The 24,225-nt window shown below is 38.9% G+C and overlaps 1 protein-coding gene across 2 annotated transcripts in view; it reads left to right on the top strand.

The window, feature by feature from the left end:
- Positions 1–24,225, top strand: part of lin7a (lin-7 homolog A (C. elegans)) — a 326,716-nt gene that overhangs the window by 255,192 nt on the left and 47,299 nt on the right. For both annotated transcript variants that reach the window (XM_051919749.1, XM_028817141.2), the window contains exon 4: positions 17,202–17,411. In XM_051919749.1, the coding sequence (XP_051775709.1) occupies positions 17,202–17,411 (210 nt within the window). The remainder of the gene's footprint in view (positions 1–17,201; positions 17,412–24,225) is intronic.

Genomic DNA, 24,225 nt, shown 5'->3' with positions numbered 1-24,225 from the left:
TAGTTTCAACACCAAAGAATTTCTTGAGTGAATTAGACAGCAGGGAATCAAAAGCAATTAATATGGGCTTATTTTTGTTAGCTTTTCATCATTTCATATTTGCTTCTGCCTTCATTTTACAATCACTAAAATGCCTGTGTAATGACAGGATCACAAGTTTTATGTCTTGAAGAAATAGATGGGTGTTAACTTGTCAGAAATATTTAGCTGAAATTAAACAAAAATAACCAGTACATGTAGCATGTAGAGAGAGAGAGTTAAATAAATTCATTGAGGTTAGTGCAATTGGTAGTTCTGAAGAAGTTTACTGTAATCTGAACACAACACAGTAACGACCCTATTGACCTGCTATATATATGTGTGATGGAAGGACCTGGGGAGAGGGCATATTCAGGGCAATAATTTCCCAGGAACACAAGAGGGCAACCTTAGAAGCTCAACCCTGCTGGGGCCTGTGGCCTCTGCCTGGGGGCACCTGGACAGTTTCAGAGCCATAGGCCCTCTTCCGCCACACCCAGAAGTGCTGCCAGAAGAGGATCTGGGAGCACCAGGAGCACTTCTGGGTGCCCTATAAAAGGGGCCCCCTCACTCCATGTTCCTGTATATGTGTAGAGAGTGTTTCTGATGTTTGTCCAATGTATACAGCTGGGTTAGTTAACACATTAATTTTTGTGATTAATGTGGGCTGTTTAACATGCTAAAAAATATTGCCTTATCCCGGGCCAGCAACGAGGCGATAAGGTCAGGCAGTGCTTTGATCAGGGTGGCATGTTCTTATAATTATTTATTTTATTTTTTTTTACATTACAAAACAATAATACAAAAAAGTTAAGAGTGGACCTAAATATTAACATACACATCCAGTACTATATTTATATTCTATCTTTAAAAATTAGGAGAAATACAATTTTATTTAAAAGTTTCAAATTATATGATTCACAACTCCTTGCCACATATCAGTATGTGGTACTGGTATTCATTCCTTGATTTATACATACTTTATACATACCGACAGGTGCAGGGGAGCGGGAAGAAGTGGAGTTTATGTTAGTCCTGGAGCAATACCAAAGAAAAGTAGTGAAGGAAAAAATTACACACTCTCTTTTTTTTTAATGTCATGTTTCTGTAAGAAGATTGAAACAATGTCATATCACATATGTGCAAACTACGTTTTCTTTGATTGCCATTAAAACCAAAATAAGTCTTTAGTGCCTCACTATTTAACTCACAAGTCTGCCAGGTAGCTTACAGTGCTTACTGGCCTAAAATGACAAAATTCTATGAAACAAAAGTGTAATAGTTTGCAATATCTTTGCTAATTTATGCAAAGAACTCTGCATAACCACCCAAGTAATACACATCAGTTTTTAAGTGAGATAGCGGCTACAGAGAACTTTTTAGTGTGCCAGGAGCAAAGGTGAGGGTAGAGCAGTGTTTTCCAACCGTTTTTATGTGGAGGCACACTTTTTGTAACCCAAAAAATCCCAAAGCACACCTTGATTCTACAAACTTCAAAAGCACTAAATCTATACACTGACTAAACTTTAGGTTGGCGTTCGCAGACACAGCACTTACTGAGCACTTTGGATGCATTTCCCAACTACTTAGTCCCTCTGCCACGAAATGTATATATATATTAGGGCTGGGCAAGTTAACGCATTATTATCGCATTAATTATTATTATTATTTTGAAAACCTCAGTCTCGCTAGCAATTGATAGAGATCAGTGACCTTCTTCTTACAGCGCTTTTCAATACGCTTTTGCTAGAAGGAAAGTTAGCTTTGTTGATTTGACCTCAATTCCCTGCACGTGCATGAGTAGCGAAGAGCAAACAGCTTCTAAAATGGCATGTGGAGAGATACCAAAGTGAATGCTCAAAGCAAAATAATCTGTGGATGACTTTTTTCGTATTATTGCTGAATCGAACTCTGATTTGTTGGAGTCTGATTTTGATGCAAGTGATCTGGAGGTGTAGATCTGAAAGTGAGGTACTGGCATCGGCTGATCGGTCCCCAGTTAATCGTGGTGCTGAACACATTTGTGTAGCTGTTGCACCAATGGTAACATTCACCTGGGAGGACAGACACTTATGATGACAGGAGGTACAAACCATATTGCATCTCACTGCAACTGCCACCCCCGTGTACCTGTCTCACAAAGATAGCCAGGCAGCCAGCCCACCGTGCATTCCTGCTGGCTGTCGAGCCGCCGCTGCTGCAAACAAGCACCGACAGCAGGCAAAATAGGCAGCAACAGACGTTTTTATGTTGATTTATGTGTGAAACCATTGCTTTGTGCGCTTTTCAGAAAAAAGTTTTTTGAAAAAATATTAGCCCCCAAAGAGTTGCTACTGAACATAGACTGTTTATAATGCTCCCTGATAAAAGAAAATGTTTCTGCTGGTATTTGTTCAGATAAAAAAGAAAACAGATTTAGAAATGTTAACTTGCTGTTGCTCAGAAGGTGCCTGTTATAATGTTGTGATCGTGGCTCTGAACTCTGAGGGTAACTTGTTATTCTATAACAAACTACTGTAGTTAAAACGTTAATGCCATGGCAGTGGCAAATAGCTTTGGTTTTATATTTGATTTGATTACATTAATGTTTAAGTTGAGCTTTACAAGAAGTATTTTAACTGCTTACTATGTAAAGGGAATACTGCTGTTTTAAAGCACCTTATTTGTTTAAAGTGTTTGCAAACCAAATCGCGATTAATTGCATGATTGTCTGAGATTAATCGCAGACAGTCACAACAATGACATTGTTATGTGCAAAATTCAATAATGAACTCAAAAGTAGTGTAGTTTGTGTATTATTGAATTTTTCACATAACAATGTGATTGTTGTGATTGTCTGCGATTAATCTCAGACAATTATGCAATTAATTGTGATTAAACATTTTAATCGTTGCCCAGCACTAAACGTAGAGAACTAAACGTCTACACGTGGAGATGTGTCCGTCTGTCTGTCCGGCCCAGAAGTGTGAGGCTACTGCAGCATGAAGCTCAGAGAGCCGGCAAGGCGACCCCAAGTTAATGAGTTGGAAGAAGGAAGCGACTCTGTAACCAAAGTAAAACCACCGAGAAAAGAGAAAAACTCTTACACAAGTGACACAAGCACATCAGCAAAACAGTATCCCTTTTACTTTTCCTCCCGCCGTTAATACACAAACAAGGCAAGCATGTTGGCAAAATGAAACTCTAGGAGAGAGATGCCCAGAACAGTTCCTTTCAATTACCTGACATCTCTACATTTCAATTTTTTTTTGACGATTTCAATAGTTTCTAGGACCCCGGGCTTTTTACAGCATGGGCTTACACAGCTAGTATATATATACCCTATATAGTCCAGTCAAGGGCTAGATGAACTACACAAAAGTTAACACTATTTGCTCCATTATTATAATCTAACGATATAGGCTGTCTTGATAATCTGAAACAAAGAATGAAGGTCTTAAACCAGGAATGCTAAAGGCACAAACAGATGACAATGTGGATACAGAGAATGTTTCGTCGTCTCTGGGTGACTGCACTTCATTTGAAGAAGCTGCCTAAGAAGCTCAATGTGTTGTCTTCCCACTTCATGGAAAAGAAGTTGACAGACATACGAAACCTGAGAGTTCAATGTGAAAAAGTGGCCTTGATATGATGTCAATTTAACACTAGAATTACCAGAGCCTATGAAAAACTCGTAGATCCGTCCCACCATAAATCACTTCTTAAATCCGTTCGCACCTCTCCACCATCGTCTTTTGTCTTCTAAATATGTAGATAAAGACAAGCTGCAAGCAGCCGGCTATTCCATCCCCCCACCGACTTAGAACGTGCACGAACTTCTCCCAGCTCATGCCTTGATTGATTATCTGGGAGTGAAGTGGAGTTTTAGAGTGGAAATAATAGATCGTTATGTGGAACACACGCATTTCATGTGTGTTCCGTTTCTACAGTAATCTGTGTAAACACATTTTTAAAACAGAAATGTTTTTCATATTCTAGTAGTAAATGACAAAATGTAGGCATAGACTATATAATGTATGAAGCCTGAAGTTCAAATATCAAAGAAACACTTTCACGAAAGGTACAAATATAACAGAACAAGTGCGTTATAATGATGTACAAGATGTTTGGACGTCAGGCTTCACATATTCTATAGTTTATGCCTACATTTTGTAACATTTATTACTACAATATGAAAAAGTTTCTGTTTTAACAATGTGTTTACACAGATTACTGTAGAAACGGAACACACATGAAATGCGTGTGTTCCAAATAACGATCTATTATTTCCACTGTAAAACTCCAGCAGTTCAGTCTCTCCCAGATAATCAAACAAGGCATGAGCTGGGAAAACTTAGTGAACGTTCTGCGACGGTTGGGGATGGAATAGCCGGCTGCTTGCTGCTCGTCTTAATCGGCACATTTAGAAGACAAAAGAGAGGTGAGAACGGTTTTAAGGTGGGCCGAATCTACGAGTTTTTTCGTAGACTCTGGTAATTCTAGTGTTAAAGAATCAGAGCGTTCTAGTGCGGAAAAAATAGGTAGGTGGAGGAATGCTGTTTTAATGATTTGACAACTTCATGCTGTCTAGTAAAAGCATGGCTGCTAATCATTTTGGACTGCTCCGGCAATGCTTCCGAGTGCTATATTGGAATCAATGGACTGTGCGTTGTTTGTAGGTTCAGTGGTTGAGTGAAAACACAGGAACTCCAAAATTATAGGGGTGCCTGCCAGGTTGCCCCATTTAATTAGTTGGCCTCAGGACAAAAGAAAACAGGAACGCAGTGGCTCTAAACAATATAAATGTAATGGGCAATAGTTGTAGTCTGGTAGGTTCAAATGGTTCAATTGAGCAGGTCTGTCTTGGCGGAATTGTGTTTTTTACAATTCAGTTGCCTGTTGCTTTGATTAGGTATGAGGCCTAAACATGCTCTGTTTCTAGATACGTGAGCCTGCAACTGAAAATAAAAGAAGAAATTAATGATTTTAATGGAGAATGTGATAAAATGCAGGACATTTCCTGGGCTCTGGGTATGGTGTGAATGAGTACATCATTTGCTGAATAAAATTAGAAGGATCACAGACACTGAGGATGAAGCAGGCAAATACTTGAAAAATCAAGTTTAACATAGAAAAGCGCCACGTGCTAAATGTAGGCAAAAAGAACATCAATTATAAATATACACTGGAAGACAGGAGGATTCCTCTGAAAAGGATTTAAGGGTTTATGAGACAACATTCTCATCTAAGCAATGTGCAGAAGTGACGAAAAGGCAAATGAAATGTTAGGTTATATCATTAAAACTGTTGAATATAAATCGAGGGACATTATGTTTAAACTATTTAATGCATTAGTAGGACCATATTTGGAGTATTATGTGCAATTCTGGTCACCACGTTACAAGAAAGACATAGCAGCACTTGAAGATGTGTAGAGGAGAGCACACAAGTGCATCCCAGGACTTAAGGATGTGTCCTACTCTGTCAGACTCAGAGAATTAAACCTGTTTAGTCTGGAGGAGAGGAGCCTGTGTGGGGACCTAATCCAGGTCTTCACAATCCAGAAGAATTCTTTTGACTAATTGGCAAATCATGTACGTGAGAACACCAGTGGAAATTGAGGAGAAATGCATTTTAAACTGAACCAAGAAGCTCTTCTTTATACAGAGTTGTGGAAATGTGGAACAAGCTACCGAATCATGTAGCTGAAGCAGAAACATTGACAACCTTTACGAAGTATCTGGATGAGAAAACAAATAGGCTTGATGGACTGAATGGTCTCCTCTCATTTGTCAAATTTCTTATGTTCTTATATATTCTGTATATATAAGAAAGAAAAATGTATTTCCAGTTTTTTCTGCTGCTGCACCAAAAACTGTGAAGATAATGTCTTGAGTGTGCAATAAGGTTCTAGAGAAAATGGAAAGAGCTGTCAACACTTGAATTGAAAATCCAGCAAGAAACTTAAATCAGTCACAAGATGGCATGAACCAATGTGTGTTTCTTTACAAACCCTTTTGACACCAGTCTATTAAAACCCACACGCTGACAGTATACAGAAGTGATTTAACCTATCATGCACCTTTTTGGGATATGGAGGAAACGGGAGTGCCCTGAGAAAACCTATACAGATACAATAAGAACATGCAAACTCTACAGATTGGCTGGCGCAGGATTAATAAAGGGATGTCTGTAGGGATGAACAGCAATGCTAACCACTCTGCAACAGCCTTGATAATTTATTTTTTTACAAAGACTATTATTTAGTATGCCTATGACTTTTTATTAAGTATACCTGTAATGGTGAAAGGAAATGCTAAACACTGCCACAGTACATATTGCATGTAATATGTTAGTTTAATTTGAGGACCTTTTGTGCTGGGTTTGGGGTTTATATCCAATATTCTCTTTTTCACAGGGGTTCTTGGATCCTAATCTTTGTGAAGAGTGAGGGATGACCATATTTGCAGAACAATGATTATAAGTACTGCCTCAGTGATATCAAAAGTTGTTTGTGCAGCTAACATTTTATTTGCAAAGAATTAATATAGAAATACTTCAGCATTATACATTATTCGGTAAAACAATATCCCTCTATTATAAAAAAAAATCCTGGGAGAGAAAGACTAGGGAGACGAGACGTGATCTTCACATGAAGATCATGGAAGACACTTAAAAGACCCACGAGACAAAAGAGATTGTCCACAGAGCGTCTCGCAGGTACCTTAAACATGAGACTTTGTGCCAAGAGATTGACCCAGGACTGTCTCGCAGGGACGTAGAACATGAGATTCTTGCAAGACACGCCCTACTTACAACCAGTATCAAATAAGACCACAGGCAGCAAAACACTCAGTCATGTCAAGGCTTTGAGCACTTACAGATCCAGGGCTCTCAGCGCATATAAAGTGTATAAGGACAATACATTATAAATAAAATGTCAACGACTAAGTGAAGAAGAAAGAGCAGCGTGAAAAAAAGAGACTCAAAAGCGTTGGAGAGAAAAAAATGCAAAAAAGAAAATAAGGAAAGTAATTATCAGCCCGGAACAAGTGGAATTGAAAAAAAAGCACGTCCAATCGGGCTCAGAATTAAAAGACAAAGAGTAAAAGACAAAGTAGAACTTCATAAAGACGTTCACAAAAGTTGCCACTATAAACATGCAGAGCAGGTTAGAGATTATGAAAGCAGTGGAATTCGAAAGGCTCAAAAAAAAAAATGTTGGCGCAGGAAAATTACAAAGTATAAAAAAAAGTCAAGATCACAGTAGCACAAACAAACATAAATTATTACTCGATTAAAGGGAAAATAATCACTACGGACCAGATGTCATTGAAAAAAAAACAGGACAAAGCGAGTTTAGAAATAAAAGACAGAGTAGAAAACAAAGTAAAACGTCATAAAGAGGTTAAAAAATAAGGGAGCCAAACACATGCAAAGCAGGTCAGAGATGATGAAAACAGTGGAATTCAAAAGACACAAAAAAAAACGTAGGCGCGAAACACATGCAGAGCAAGATACAGAATATGAAAGCAGAAAAAAACGACAGTGTCAAAAAAAGAAAGTAAACATCGCATTAGCGCAAAAAAAGAGAAATTATTACTCGGAGAAATAACGAAAAGGCGAATAGAGATCGAATATATGGACATAGGTGATATGTCAGAAGTATGTAAATATTGTAAGGCTTTGAAGTTTAAGTCAGAGAATTTCAAAAACGAGGTTTACCTCACATGCATTTATTGATTACTTTGCAAAAAAAATAACTGCTAATGATGTGGATCGCTTTGTCTGTGCTGAAATTCCAAACAGAGAAACCTATCCTGAATTATGGTATAAAGTCATTAAACACATGTCTCACTGACCTCATTTAAAAGATTCAGAATATTGGGACTCCAAAGATTCCAAATATTGTTTTTACAGAAGTTCTGAAATAAAAGTGAAACTAATGAAATAGCAACAATTCAAAGAAAAAAAAAATCTTAAAAGTGTGTATTTGGAAAACCAAACACGGGGGTTGGCAAGCGAAGTGAGCAGGGGGCTAAGCCCCCTAGTATTAAATAAAATTATCCTTCATTAATATCTTCATAGATAAAAATGGCATTGAACTTCATACAATTCATAAGAATATTATATTTTTTATGCATATATATTTTCTAAAACAGTTTGTTCAGTACTGAAACTTTCAATACTATGTTTTGTCCACAATAACCTGTTTTTTTTATTATTTTATGGTGAAAAAGCATAATGACATCTTCTAATTACCTTTGGCCTGTCTAATGCCATATACAGTCTATATTCAGAAATTTAAACTGATTACATTACCAATGTACCTTAAGAAATCAGAATCGTCACTATGTGTGTCCATTCTGCTTTGTTCTTTATCCTTTCACATGTTTGACTGACTTCTGCACAATAATTTAGCTGGCAGTTTAAAATTACTGCATTTCATATGAGTTGTCGTTAGTTCATTATTGTATTATATTTTGTATTGCTATATGTACTTTCATGATAGCTGTATTATCCATTCCATGGGAAAAATGAAATGCAGGCATTTATTATTTATTATGTTCGTCCATGGTGGCAGTGTACCCATCTGCCAATGGGGTTATTTTAACAAGATAATGTTCCATACCACAAGGCCAGGAAAGTTCAAGGCCACGAAAAGGTTTTAGGTACTTGGCAATAAGTTCAGCTTAATAGTGTCCTCACCGGTCAACAAATCTCAACAGAGCATCTGTGTAATGAGATATAACAAGCTATGTAAAGTATGAGAACACAGTCAACTCATTGTTAGCAACTTACTGGAAAACTTTGGAATGACCATGAGCTGCTTGCGTTGTAATTTGGACGTGTTGATGTGTCTGTGCCATGCTGAATTCAGGCTTGTCTAAGGGTAAATGGGAGAGTAACTCATTATTGGGTCAGCGTATTGAAATAAGGTATGCATGCTTTGCTTTTCTGCGGTGGGTTGGCACCCTGCCCGGGATTGGTTCCTGCCTTGTGCCCTGTGTTGGCTGGGATTGGCTCCAGCAGACCCCCGTGACCCTGTGTTCAGATTCAGTGGGTTGGAAAATGGATGGATGGATGGATGCTTTGCTTTTTTAACCATGACAGCAATCAAAGTTTCTTTCTTTCTAAAGCTCACAAGAGTTGCTTCCCCTTCATTGCTACATAATGATGTGAAACTGAACTTATTCTATCTCCTTTTCTAGTCTAAGTTATCTTTAAAAATTGAAAAATGCATTCTTGAGGCTTCTTAAACCCATGGTGACTTCTAGTCATGTACCTGCACTCTAAGAAAAAGAAAATGTTTCTAAAAGATAATTTGACATGAATCTCAGTTTACGCACTTCTGTTTCTGTCCCTGTTTTTGTTTTTATTTCTGGTTGTTGTTTTGTTTTTTCTGGGGAATTTTTAAAATTCCAGCTTTGTGGCTTTTTTAATGACTGTTTTCTGCATGGCTATTCTTCTTTACAGCTATTCTTTGAACTGATCCACATTTTCTGCATAAAGTGGGATTTTTCTACTTTGTTTGCCAAGTAGATGTTAAAGTGGCAATTAAAGCAAAGCACTCAACCAAAAATAAATAGAGCCATAGGTTTTACCATGAGTAGCCTTCATTTTCTGACATTAGTCGAAGTCAAAGCAAATGGATCCCATAGAGAATAGAAGCTGCATGCCATATTTCTATAACGAACACTCATTTGAATAAACATCAGAGAATGATGAATGATTTAACAAAAACAGTTCAGTAGCTAGTTATTGCTGTTCATTAGGAGCAGACCACAAATGCAAAGTCTACTAGTTTGTCAGGTTTTTCTCAAGACATGGAGCTTGCTATAACCAAATTAATTAGGTTCAATTAAGTGAAATTTTTATAAACAATAATAAGTTGTCAGTTTTTCTGCTGGTCTCATTGCTTCAAAGTTTTAGCAGAAAATTCCAATGAAGAGTTCTTTTGGCTTTGTGCCTCCTATTCCATGAAATGATATGCTTAGATCTGTTTGCTGCAACAGTTGTAATATTCAAATCACTGCTGGAGACCTCTCATCATTCATACCTTCTAAAACTGTGCTTTTGGTATTAATTGCGTATGTCATGTTCTGCCATTTTTTATGCTACAGCTTCTCAAGGTTCAGTCATCTGCTTTGTTTCCACAGTGAAGTAGTCGCTGTGTTTGACTTCACATCCCTTCCAGTGTCCTCATTATATCTGTCACTGCGGCATTCTTGATTTGATTTGCACTGTTCCATTATTACTTACTCAATACTTTTTTAATATCATAAAACATTTTGGTCTTTTTTGGCCTGTAAAATATGTTATAATGTTTCTATATAAAAATAAAGACTTTTTATATGCATAAAAGTGCAAATATTGCTTTATTTTTCCCTACACTTCCCTTTGTCTGATCATATGTTTTTCAGACTAACTGCCATATGTTAGGATTTGTGTTTCACCTCTTTATATGAAGTCTATGTCGTTTTTGATGTACTTGAGAGAAACTTATTTCATTTTTTATTTATTTAATTTTATTTTTTAAAAAGGAAAGAGTGTTATATAATAATTGAAGCTCTGGTAGCTGATCATACAAATGGGACAAGGATCTTAAGTTAATTAGCTTGCTTGCTATACTGGTTTTTAAAACTAGCTGCATATTTAGCCTTTGTTTTTCTAGCACACTGGTCAGCACCTTTCACTTTTATCACTTTTGTCAAACTTATGCAAGATAATTAGTTACTATGTAAGAAGTACAAAGACCTCTATTGTAGTTCCTCTCCTTTTCAGTCTCTAACTACATCCACACTACTACATTTTCATGTAAAAACTGCATCTTTACATAATCTACACCCATGCTAGCGTTTTCACATCTTTTACAAAAGTAACTCCTCCAACACTAAAATGACTGAATACACTTTAGCGTTTGCCTACACTGGGCATGCATGGATCAGAGAAAACAGGAAAAGGAATTGTCCTCAGTGCAAGAAACTAGTTTGAAGCTTTAATATTCAGGAATAGTGAATATTAAAAAAAGGAAAAAAATATATATATTGTGGCAGATGACCAGGGACCTTGCCCCACCGGGACACCTGGAGCAGGGAAGGACCAGAATAGGGGCAATATCTCCCCAGGGGGCAAGAGGGCAGCTGGGAAGCTCAACCATGTGGGGGTCCGTGGCTACCACCAGAGGGCACCTGGATGGTTCCTGAACCCTGGAGGACAGCATATCCGCCACACCACAAAGTGCTGGCAGGAACCAGGAACTGTGTACGCCCGGAGTGCTTCCAGGTGCAAGGGCAGCACTTCCACCACACCAGGAAGTGCTGCCAGAAGACCATTACAGAGCACCTGGAGCACATCCGGGGCGAAATAAAAGGGGCCGCCTCACTCCATTTGGGGAGCTGGAGTCGGGAGGAGGAATGCGAGAGAGGAGTGGAGGCGGCTGAAGAGTAGTGAAAAGGACTGGGTTTGTGGATTGTGCACGATATTGTGTGTGGTGTTGTAAATAAACGGTTCGTATTTTGGACATTGTGAGCCTCAGTGTCTGTCTGTGTCCAGGCTATCTTTCACAATATATATATATTCTTTTGTTTGCACTGATGATGAAGTGGAATTGTTGTTGAGAGTAACACATTAATATAAGGCAAATAAAGTGGGTGAGAAAATGTAATGAGCAGGATCCAATCAGGGAAGGGCGATATAAAATGTCGCAATGAGAGTCTACTTTTCAAAATTCTTCTTTTTCATCCATCCACACAGCAACTCTGAGTCTGCGTTTTCAGAAATATATATACTGTAGTCTCTGGAGAACGTTTTCAAAAGTCTCCATTTTTAGAAATTAAAAACACTGGGGTAGTTTGAATGAAAAATAGAAACAGAGACTAATATCTGCATTTTTAAACAAAAACAAAGTAGTAAGGGCATAGCCGCCATATGTGGAAAATTCTGGAGTTTATTGTTGTCACAAGTACAGAATGCAATGAAATTCTGACTTGCATGTGCTTATCAATATGCAATGCATCACTACTCTCCATCACCATGATTAGTGAGTATAACAGTCTCATAACTTTGGCTTTCCTTATGCTCTAAAATGAGAAATACTGTAAGTACCTTCACTAATTTTCATATTCTTCACCTTGCATATTTTTCACCTCTTTTGGCAAATCACTTATTTCATGCTTAAGAATTATTTTGACTTAATGAGACACTCCTACTGAAGTTGGCATAAAAGCAGGGCCCTCTGTAGCTTTTTTACTGCCCTAAGCAAAAGCGAAAATATTCAACCCAAACTCTGGAATCTTGAAAGCGCTTGCTACATACATAATTGCCGATCGCAGGGTGGTGGGATGTGGCAATTCACTCTGAGGTTTCACACAAATTGTGTATGGATGTCATATAAAAGTTTGGGTTGGGAACCTCCCTGGGTGATTTTGCCACATTGACATTCGATCATTTCATCGATCAGGGTTGTTCCCTTGGCAAATTATGTGCACAAATACTCAATTTTTTCCACGAACGGGGGGATGGAGTAACCCTTGGTCAATCTGATGTGCGGACACCTAAGCCTAGTGGAGTCATCGCTGATTGCAGTAACTAAATGCCGCACCCCAAAAACTTTGCTGCCCTAGCCAACCTATTAGTTTGCTTATATGGTGGAGACGGATCTGTCTAATATTAGTCCATAGCGATCTTGCAATTATTAAAGAAAAGGATATTTTGAATGGAGTTTCATCTCAGCACGTCATTAATCATTTTGTATAAAGCATTACACAACAGTCTATAGAGGGTGCCACATCTCTGCAGACAGTGTTTCTGCTGTGGATTCCTATTCACTCACAGTGCCATTCTTCTGGGTTTTCCACATTATTTCCAACAGACATGAGAACTTTCCAGCAAAAATTGTCACCAGTGTTGTCCCACTACACTGAGCTGACCAGCCAGCCTCACAAAGACTAAAAGACTACAATTTAATCACTATTATCGTCACTCAGTTGCTGGATCAAATAACAAATTCATCATCTTGACAAACTACAGTGTCCTGAGGTTACCATATTAAACCATCTCCTATTCCCAGATTTTTATGGTGCACTAGATGCACCTTTTTAGTGGTTGTCAAGAGCATAACAAATATGCAAACCAAATATTTTGGCTGCTACTTCTGGAAGATAATAGGGATAGAAAAGGGCAAGCTGTGTGGTACACTATAAGAACATTGACAGTTGTGTACTGCTTTGGCATTGAAAACATTTTTGATTACATTCAGTAGAGACACAAGCTTGGAACATTAGAGTGAATATTATTTGTAATGTTATTCATTACTAAGAATAATAAAGAATAAAGTAAAAGTGATCAATATCAAAATGGAAAATACTTAACATTCAAGTGACAATTAAGGTGTGATACTGAAAGCTGTAGAAAGTTATACAGTGCTAATTATAATTGATATTTAGCTTTGTGAGGGTACAGGTCAGCTCCTTGCTCCCTCTTCATTTTTGGGAGCCTCTTGAACCCGACATTGTCAATAGTAATGACTGGGATTAGCTGAGCAGATGAGGACAAACACACCAAGCACGGGGATGGTGAAAAGTGCAAGAGCTTTTATTAAAACAAAGTCAAAACAAAACAAATGTTCAAAAGTGCATTGCTTTATGAATAATAAATAATCCAATAAAAATACTGTAAAGGTGAGGTGGAGGTTAAAATTCAATAAATAGAAAAATCCATTAAAACGAGGTTAAAATCATCTAGCAGAAAAGTGTCCTTTCTAAAAGCCTGGTGCATTCTTCTTGCTCACTGCCGACTCCCCTGCTTATCCCATAGCAGTAGAGGAGTCACCCTAGTGACAGGCCCAGCTGACCTTCCCCAAGTCCCATGGCTATTGTAAAGTTCTCTCTCAGGACCTAAGCGTGGGTCCCCAATGGCCATGGCGCTCACATTGGAGCTGTTCTCCCAAGCCTCCTCACCCCCTGCTGCCTTCTAGGTCTTCTGCAGAGAGCCATACCCACACCAGGTCACTCCCACTCCTCAGACGTGTTCAGCCAGAGTGACCCCCTTTAACCCTCCAGAGTTTTGGCCACACACTCCTCTCCAGTGTCTCTCTTCCTAGCTGCCTGCCTTCTCTCTCCCGAGCCCGCTCTCTTAGCTTGCTCTCACATGCACACCCCGGCTCCTTATGCCTCCTGCCTTCTGTTCTCTCTTTCTTTCCTTAACCTCCTTTTTTTCTTTTTCTTTCATTTTTCCTCCTCGCACTTCCCTTTTTAAATGGAGATGTGACACAGCTACAGCAATCAGAAGCTCCCAGCGTCAGTAAGGGTTGCGGGTGATCCCATACCTGTCCACTAAGTGCACGGCTGCCCACTCCTGCATCGCGCACAAGAACCGCTCTCGCCATGCTACCACTATACCACGTGAAGATGCAAGTCTGGTGATTATTTATGTAAAACACCAATCAGCTACAGTGAAATCTAGTTACACAAAAATAAAATTAACCAATATTTTTTCAACTGTATGTTTCTAGTCAAAGTAGCTTGCTGTGTTTAGTTCATTCTTGAGATATTCACCCAGTATTAAAAAAATGTAAAGGCTTTTTCTTCCTTGGAGCTTCTATACTCTGTATGCTTCGCTCAAAGACATTCACTCTTATGGTGTAGCTTCCAAAAACATTTCACCATCTTCTGTATCTCTGTGTTGAATTTACAGGGCAGACAGAATATAAGAACAATCTCTTTTTTTTAAGTACAGAGTAAGCAGTTGTTTTCAATTAATGATGCATGAGAGTGCAAATGGCTAAGCAAGCTTTAACCAAAGTGTTTTTTCCTCCTCTGTAAATGCAGGACATCATGCTCTCTGGCATCACTTTTTGTTACATTCCATGGTCCTACTAATGAAAACTTGAAGAATAAAACATTGAAGTTTATATGACCTGGAAAGTATGTGCTATGTAATAATAATTTGTGAATAATATCTACGGATGTCAACCGCCCATTATTTGTAGTGTTTACCTTTATTTAATTAGGGTAGATAATTAGCTTAAGGCCTCAAGTCTCAAAGTCTACATGGTCTATAGGCCAAACCAAGGTTCTGGAAACTGTGAGGACTACACTATATGCCAACGACTAACAATTTAATCACTAGCATTGCTCGTTCAAATAACAAATCCATCATCTTGACAAACTTGGAATGCTCACACTCCAAGTGCCCTGAGATGACCATATCAAACCCTGTCATATTGCCAGATTTTTATGGTGCACTTTTGAACTCTGAATTGATCTTAAATGTTGTTTAGCAGCTGAAAATATTTTTGTTTTCTTAACAAAGTGTTGGGTTTTAAACTGTTTTTTGTGTTATGTTTTGTGGCAGCAACAAAGAGGACTACAGTAATCCCTCCTCCATCGCGGGGGTTGCGTTCCAGAGCCACCTGCGAAATAAGAAAATCCGCGAAGTAGAAACCATATGTTTATATGGTTATTTTTATATTGTCATGCTTGGGTCACAGATTTGCGCAGAAACACAGGAGGTTGTAGAGAGACAGGAACGTTATTCAAACACTGCAAACAAACATTTGTCTCTTTTTCAAAAGTTTAAACTGTGCTCCATGACAAGACAGAGATGACAGTTCTGTCTCACAATTAAAAGAATGCAAACATATCTTCCTCTTCAAAGGAAACAGAGAGTAAAGCAAACAAATCAATAGGGCTGTTTGGCTTAAGTATGCGAAGCACCGCCGGTACAAAGCTGTTGAAGGCGGCAGCTCACACCCCCTCCGTCAGGAGCAGAGAGAGAGATTGAGAGAGAGAGAGAAACAAAGTCAAAAATCAATACGTGCCCTTTGAGCTTTTAAGTATGCGAAGCACCGTGCAGCATGTCTCTTCATTAAGCAGCTGCACACAGAAGGTAGCAACGTGAAGATAATCTTTCAGCATTTTTAGACGAGCGTCCGTATCGTCTAGGTGTGCGAACAGCCCCCCTGCTCACACCCCCTACGTCAGGATCACAGATAGTCAGCGCAAGAGAGAGAAACAAAAGTAAGTTGGGTAGCTTGTCAGCCATCTGCCAATAGCGTCCCTTGTATGAAATCAACTGGGCAAACCAACTGAGGAAGCATGTACCAGAAATTAAAAGACCCATTGTCCTCAGAAATCCGCGAACCAGCAAAAAATCCGCGATATATATTTAAATATGCTTACATATAAAATCCGCGATAGAGTGAAGCCGCGAAAGGCGAAGCGCGATATAGCGAGGGATCACTGTAATTTAATGTTGTCTTCTGTTAACAAGACTAACCAAGAATCATAAATTTAAAACCAAAGTTTCTCCAAGAGTGTGTATTATTAGTAAACAAGTGACCTGAGAATTACTGAAATATTAATTTGTAACTGACTTTGGAAATCTCTTTAGGTGTATCCATCCTAGTATCCAACATCTATTTCTGAACCCAGTTCAGGATAATGGGGGTAATGGCAGCATGGGGAACGAGGTAGGAAATAACCCTTGTGTCGGACGGCCAGGACGCCCCTTTGGCACTCTATCTGGGGGAGCAGCCATGGGATGTATATTACGTCCCCCGGAACGCTTGGTGGCAGCCCCCCTGGTTTGCATCGGTGCCACAATTATGTTAAATCCCTGTTGGGCTCTGTGGCCACCGCCAGGGGGAGCTGCATGGCTTCCTGAGCCCGTCTGGGCGGCAATACAGCCACACCTGGGAGTGCAGCCAGATGCAGGTTATCAAGCACTTCCGGGTGGACTATAAACGGAGCCAGCAGCCACCACTCCAGGAGCCAGAGTCAGGAGGAGGAGTGGTGGTGAAAAGTGTGTCTTGTTTTGGTGCTTTGCTTTATTTTGTTTGGTATGCTTTTGGGACTGTGTACTGCCTGTGGGACACAGGGAAGACGTGCCCCACAGGTGAAGAAAAATAAATCTTTTTGTTTAGTTTTCACGTGCCTCCGTTGTCAGTCTGTGTCAGGTGGGGCGCCTATATAGTGCATTTCACACCCTGCTTATGGGCCAAATCCATTACACCCTTACTTTCTTTACTGGGCTAATTTAGAGTTCATAATTACTCATTTTCTTTATTTTTTTCAATAAATAAAAGACTAAAACCAGTCAGTAGTTAACCTTATACAATGGCTGTATATTTTCAACAGTTTGTTCATTCCTCTTTATTTGAGTTTATTATATTATAAAGACTTTTTCTTCTTTTTTTCCAGGCCACGGTGGCAGCATTTGCTGCAAGTGAGGGTCATTCCCATCCACGAGTAGTGGAACTTCCCAAGACTGATGAAGGTCTAGGCTTTAACGTCATGGGAGGAAAAGAACAGAATTCTCCAATTTATATTTCACGCATCATTCCTGGTGGAGTAGCAGAGAGGCATGGGGGCCTCAAGCGAGGAGACCAACTGCTGTCTGTTAATGGAGTGGTACGTCTACAGCCAATAACCTGAGGCTTTATTTATTACTAGTGGTAATCATAAATCATTGGTTTCTAAGATAAGAAAAAGTGTTTTAATAAATGTCACGCCATAGCATATACTACACTCTCCTTGAGAAACAAGCACGCATCTAGCCTTGACAGCTAATCTACTGAACTAAAGGTTCTGTGCCCACAGTGTATGCAATGCAACATCAATTACATCCCCGCATTCATACTCCATAATATGATACCTTTTCAGATAAGCATGTTTGTTCTGCAGTATAGCTTCAGCTTGTTTGTGTTAAGCTGGGGTAAACCTCTCAATATATGTATTTAAATCAACGGCCAACATCATTCTGTGTTTGATTACTTGAAGCACTGTTTATTCCAGACATGAGGAGGTGGACTTTATCTTCAGAGAGTTCTGTTTTTTTTATGTGGGCAGGAAGAAGAACATAGGCTATATTCTTATAAAGCTGATCCTAGAGCAAAGGAGCATTGCACAGATGGTGAGCCATCTGATATGAACCTATAGTCAGTTTATTAACTTTAGATTTAAAAATGTTTTTTTTTTCCTCTGGGCCATAATCCTGTTCCATTGTTATTTATAGATCTTAAATCTATTTACTTTTATTGGCCATTTATCCTTTAAAAATGCTTTAATGGTATTATCTTATGAGGTTCACAGGGTACCCTCTACATTTCATGTCGTTTTTTAATCATACTTGTCAGCAGCTGTGCACCAGGAATGTAATTCTAGGCTGCCTCAGAGGTCTGTATTGCTGACAATATGTGAATAGCTCTCTGCCTGTAAGTAGAGGACACGAACCTAAAAGAATTTTTATTACCATAAATTAATTTCAACAAGTGCTACGTTTACAGCCTTGGGCTGCTTTGCAAAGTTAAATCATAACAAACTGTTAAATGCAGAATACTGTGTCCCTGTTACAGATGTAGATGTGCTGTCACTTCAAGACTGCATTGGAAGCTGAAAATATGATTGAACATCAGCATTTCTCAGTCATATTAGTCTGTGCTGGATCTAATAAGTATTTATGAATTAAATATAAATTTAGAGCAAGGTTGTTTTACTGCAACATTAACAGCATTTTTGTTCTTGTAGTATGTAAAATATACAATAACTAGCCATGTGCACCCAACTACGTTGCGCATGTTAAAGTTGTCTGTGAAGGGCTCCCTGTTTAAACGCGGCTGCCAGTCGTGAACTGGGCCCTTCGTCACACAGTATTATGATTTTTCATAAGGGAAAGAAAATTACAAACAAAACCCTTGGACATTGATTCGATGGGAACGACCTACTCGGAATCACTGTCCGAATAGTAATTATGTGGTGGTGTAGGAGCATTTCTGCTTCTCTCCGTTCACAGTCCGTCTCGTTTTCATGACGCTGTCGTTTCCTCTCACGATCTCTTCTCAACCTTTCTCCAATCTTGCAGGTTGCTTTGTGGCAATCCAAAGAGTAAGGAAGAAGCAATGCTTCTTTCTTGAACTCCAAACGCCGACTGATGGAAAATCACAGAAGTGTGTCCGACTTATATACTCTGACTGCCGACTCCAAGAAGTGGGTGAACATTCGATTTGGACGAAGTGCTGCCAACGACGGTCGATAGAAACACAAAAAACCACAGTCTCGACAACGAAGCAGGTGTCGACGCCAGATCTAAACACAAAGCACGGTGTCAACGCCAGATCTAAACACAAAGAGTGGTATCGACAGTGTTTGTAAACAAAAGTAACAACCAAGGTGTTGTGTATTCAGCCAGTACAAACAGCACGTAGTCTCCTTTAGTTCAATCCTCTTTAATCACCACACTCCAACCTCATCCAACGATCCTCCCCCTCACTTCCTCTCCTCCTCCATCACTACTGCCCTCTACGGAACACAGCAGGAACACCACACAAGGCAGTGTCAGGGTAACATGAATTCACGGACAAACAAAGATCAAGATCCAAATAAAGATTATATATAAAGATAAATCAATAGTCATAAAGGATTTTTTAGACCCCAGGGTGAAACCCCCATTTAATTGACATTTTTTGGCAAACGAAAGTGAAATATTGGTGAATAATAAGAACATAAGACATTTGACAAACAAGAGTAGACCATTCAGTCCATCAAGCTTGTTTGTTTAGCTAACAGCTAAGCTGTCCCTTAGTCTCATCCAGGTATTTCTTAAAGGTTGTCAAGGTTTCTGCTTCAACCACATGTCTCAGTAGTTTCTTCTAGAGTCCCACAACTGTGTGCATAAAATAGTGCTCTCTGGCTTCTTTCCTAAATGCACTTTACCTTAACTTCCGCTGGAAGTTCTTAAGCTGAAAGAATTCTGCCAGAACTATTTTATTAATTGCCAGGATTTGGTCAACAACATTTATTTCTATAGCATATTTGCATACATAGAATGTAGCTCAACGTGCTTTAAAAGATGTCAAAGAAATATTTATAAAAAGTAAAAAACAAGGTAAATTAGGCAAGAATAATAATAAATAAGTAATATGAAATAAATCAATACAAGCTTACACGACTTAGATACATAATTAGTAGAAAGGTAACGTCCTTATATATAATTTCATATTCTAGGTCTCCAAGGATGAGTATGATGACAGGTCAGATGGTTGAAAGGACAAAAAAAGCAAAAAAAAAATCTGCATGGGTTCCAAGGCCAAAAGACCACCCAGCCCTCACTGTGCATTCTACCCAGCCAAGCTGCCCTTAAGTCATTCCTCACTGTTTCCAGGCTCCATCCCAGGGGATTTGGTGCAGTAGGTGTCATGAACAGCTGGGGCACCAGACTTCATTCAAGCAGCAGGGTGCTGAACAGTGTCTTAATCAGGTGATGGTGTAATAAAATGCCACCATAGAGACAATGGAAAAGAAAGCAGAGAAAAGTAGAGACTAGTAATAATTGCAAATCCTTGAAGAATATGATAATTTTATGCATGTACAGTATATCCTAATAATAGTACAACTAAAATATAGCTACAAAAAAGCCAGATTTAAAAAGTGGGATTTTAGGAGTTTTTCAAATGATCCACATTGATAGCCTGGCATATCTCTGTTGGTTAAGTATTCCAGATACTGTATTTGGATCATAACAGCAAAAGGCCATCTTACAACTTCTTTTATGCTTAGCTCTTAGATTAGTAAGCAAACCACTCTTGGAGTGTAGGGGGACACGCATTCCAAATTATGTGAAGGAGCAAGATTATTTGAAGCTTTAAATACCATTAACAGTATTTTTAAATCAATTCTAAAGGACACGGGTAACCAGTGCAACGAAGATGAAACAGGAGAGATGTGCTCAGATTTTCTTTTTCTGGTTAAGATTCTTGCTACTCCATTTCAAAAATTAATTGCAACTGTTTTGTGCCTTTCTTAGATAATCCTTCCTGTTTGGAGTGTGTTGCAGTTATCCTTTCAGCTAAAAACAAAAGTGTGAATTAATTTCTCAGTATCTTGCATTGTTATAAGTGGTCTAACTTTTGCAGTATTCCTTAAGTGAAAAAAATGCAGTCCTAGTAATATGGTTAATGTGTAATTTAAAGTTTAGATTAGGGTCCATGATCACCTCAGCCTTGACTTTTAATGTTAAGGGATGATGTCAAATTTATTTCTAATATCCTCATTATTTGCATTTTCCATCCATCCATCCATCCATTTTCCAACCCGCTGAATCCGAACACAGGGTCACGGGGGTCTGCTGGAGCCAATCCCAGCCAACACAGGGCACAAGGCAGGGAACCAATCCCGGGCAGGGTGCCAACCCACCGCAGTTATTTGCATTTTGCCAACCATTAATATTTCTAAGTTTTCCTTATTTAGCTTGAGAAAGTTATTACTCATCCATTCAGAAATAGAAGTAAGACAATAAATCAGAGAGGCCATGGCATTTGGGTCATCAGGTGGTGTAAATAAATAAAGCTGCATATCATCTGCATAGCTGTAGTAGTTCACCTTGTGTTTTGAAATAATATGGCCTAATGGAAGCATTTGGATTGTAAAAAGCAGTGGACACGATGTAGATCCTTGTGGTACACCATATACAATATCATGAACCTCTGAATTATAATCATCACAACTGACTAAGATTTTGTTATTTTTCTTGAGCAGGAGTTTAACAACTGCAGTCTTTAGACAATCTGTGACGATCCCTCAATCTAATGACGAGTTCACTGTGTCAAGTACACTATCGATAAGCACATTGCAGCCTTCTTTGAACAACTCAGTTGGGACGGTGTCAGGGACACAAGTGGAGGGTTTTAGTTGAGAAAGTTTTCTACAGAGCTCAGGTAGACCTATTTGACTGAAAAGATTTAATCCATTAAAGAGTGTGCGGGGGTTCAACAGGGTTAATTTTGGGGGGATGTATTATATTATATCTAATATCTTTTATTTAGTGTTTACAAAATGCTGCAGAAGCCTCACAAGTTTTGTTAGAATTTTTCAGGAGAAGATGATCAATAGTTGAGAAAAATTTGATGGATTTCCATTATCATTTATAATTTTAGAGAAATAGGACTACCTCTCAAGGCAGACTGCTTTGTTATATTCAATTAAAAGTACCTTCAATGTTTCACTGTGGACAGTTAGTTTAGTTTTCCTCCATTTACTCTCAGCTCTCCAGCATTTTTTCTTTAATTCAGACAATTTATCAGTTTTTCAAGGCACTTTAGTGCTGGAGGATTTCTTAACAATTTTTTTTAGGGGCCACTATGTCAGCTGCAGCTTTCACCTTAGCATTCAAATTTTCCATCTTACTGGTTACATTGCTGGCCATATTAAGGCAAGCACTACATTTGTACTGATTATTCGGAATATTAGTAAACCTAGAGGCTGCTGTGTCATTAAAAAGTGTTTCTTTAATAATTTTTTGTTCTCTAGTTCTAGTTACCAGTATTTCTATGTTAAACAGAATGCAGAAATAGTTAGATGTAATAATGTCCACAACCTGCCTCATGTCAAATTTTTAAATTAGTAAATGTGGCCTGTGTCCTTTTTTATGATTAGGCTGGCTGACAAGTTATTTAAGTTTATACTGCTTTGTCTAGATTTTTTAGTTAAACTTATTATAATGTTAATATACCGCTTCGTCTGGATTATTTACTTAAACTATGGTCCGTTATTATAAGGCTTGTATAGTGCACGCCTATTGGTGGACCTACTACAGAATTATCATATCCTAACACAGGATTATATTTAGTATTAGGACTAAATCTGTATAGTCAAGAAAAATAAATTACCTTTGGTATTTTGTCAGAGAGTTCTAAGGGGCAAACTGATTAGGAAGTAAGCCATCACATCTGTAGAAAATTGATCTCTCCCACAAGAGATTCCTATCGTCAATGAAGCCAAAGTTTTGTCTGTCTCATAAGGCTCTCATCTAGGTGTTTAGGGCCAGGAGGTGACTGTAGGTTACAGCATGGGAATGGCTCTCGCATGACGATTCTCACAGCTGGGGTCCTCTCCTTAGTGGATTGAATGAGGGATTAGAAGTCCATCTTCAGCAGTTCCGAATGTCAGTGATGAATGTTGCTGATGCCAGTGTGGATTATAAATGTCAGAATAATCCTTCCCCATATGCTTCTCAATAACTGCCAGGGCTCTTCTTTCCACATCTTTAATCTTTGCACTAGAAAAATAAGAGACATATGTTTTATACTTAGATAACCACGAAGTCAGAAGGTGCACAATTGAGTGTCCCATAATAACCACATCACCACTGTCTGCAGGCACAGAGAGGGACTGGAGAGAGTCGAAGTAGTTGTGAGTGGTAGTGATGGCTTGAGAAAGTGGAGGTGACCTGGGCTTGGGCCTTTGCTTGCATTGTCAGTGTTGCCAGATTCTGTTGTTGTTGTTATCCAGTAGCAAATCGATACCAATGAAGTCTCTAGAAGGCCAGATGTCAGGTTCCTAAGATGCTTTCAACTTGCATGCAGCTGTTGAATCTTCCACAACATATTGTAGCTTGCAGTTGGCCATCTTGAAAGAAAGTGGCATCACAGGAAGACTACAAGACCCACCCAGTCTCCCCTGCTCAAGACTAAACATGCACATGTTTGCTCTCCTCTGCATAGCCTCTTCAGAACATAAGAAATTTAACAGAAGAATGGAAAGAGACCATTCAGTCCTTCAAGCTCATTCGTTTAGCTAATAGCTGTCCCAATGTGTCATTCAGATATTTCTTAAAGGTTGTCAAGGTTTCTGCTTCAACTATATGTCCTGGTAGTTTGTTCCAGGTTCACACAACCCTTTACCTCTGCACGTGCAGAGGACAGGAAGATATGGAAAAAGATGATTCACTGTGGCAACCCCTAATGGGACCAGCCAAAAGAAGAAGTCCTTGAGTAGGTAGGTAGGTAGGTAGGTAGGTAGGTAGGTAGGTAGGTAGGTAGGTAGGTAGGTAGGTAGATAGATAGATAGATAGATAGATAGATAGATAGATAGATAGATAGATAGATAGATAGATAGATAGATAGATAGATAGATACTTTATTAATCCCCAAGGGGGAATTCACATACTCCAGCAGTAGCATACTGATAAAAACAATATTAAATTAAAGAGTGATAAAAATGCAGGTATAACAGACAGTAACTTTGTATAATGTTAACGTTTAACCCCCTAGGTGGAATTGAAGAGTCACATAGTGTGGGGGAGGAACGATCATCTTAGTCTGTCAGTGGAGCAGGACAGTGACAGCAGTCTGTCGCTGAAGCTGCTCCTCTGTCTGGAGATGATACTGTTCAATGGATGCAGTGGATTCACCATGATTGACAGAAGCCTGCTCAGCGCCCATTGATTAGG

Source organism: Erpetoichthys calabaricus, chromosome 1 (genome assembly GCF_900747795.2).
Source record: "Erpetoichthys calabaricus chromosome 1, fErpCal1.3, whole genome shotgun sequence".
NCBI lineage: Eukaryota > Metazoa > Chordata > Cladistia > Polypteriformes > Polypteridae > Erpetoichthys > Erpetoichthys calabaricus.
This window is presented reverse-complemented; position numbering and strand designations above follow the sequence as displayed.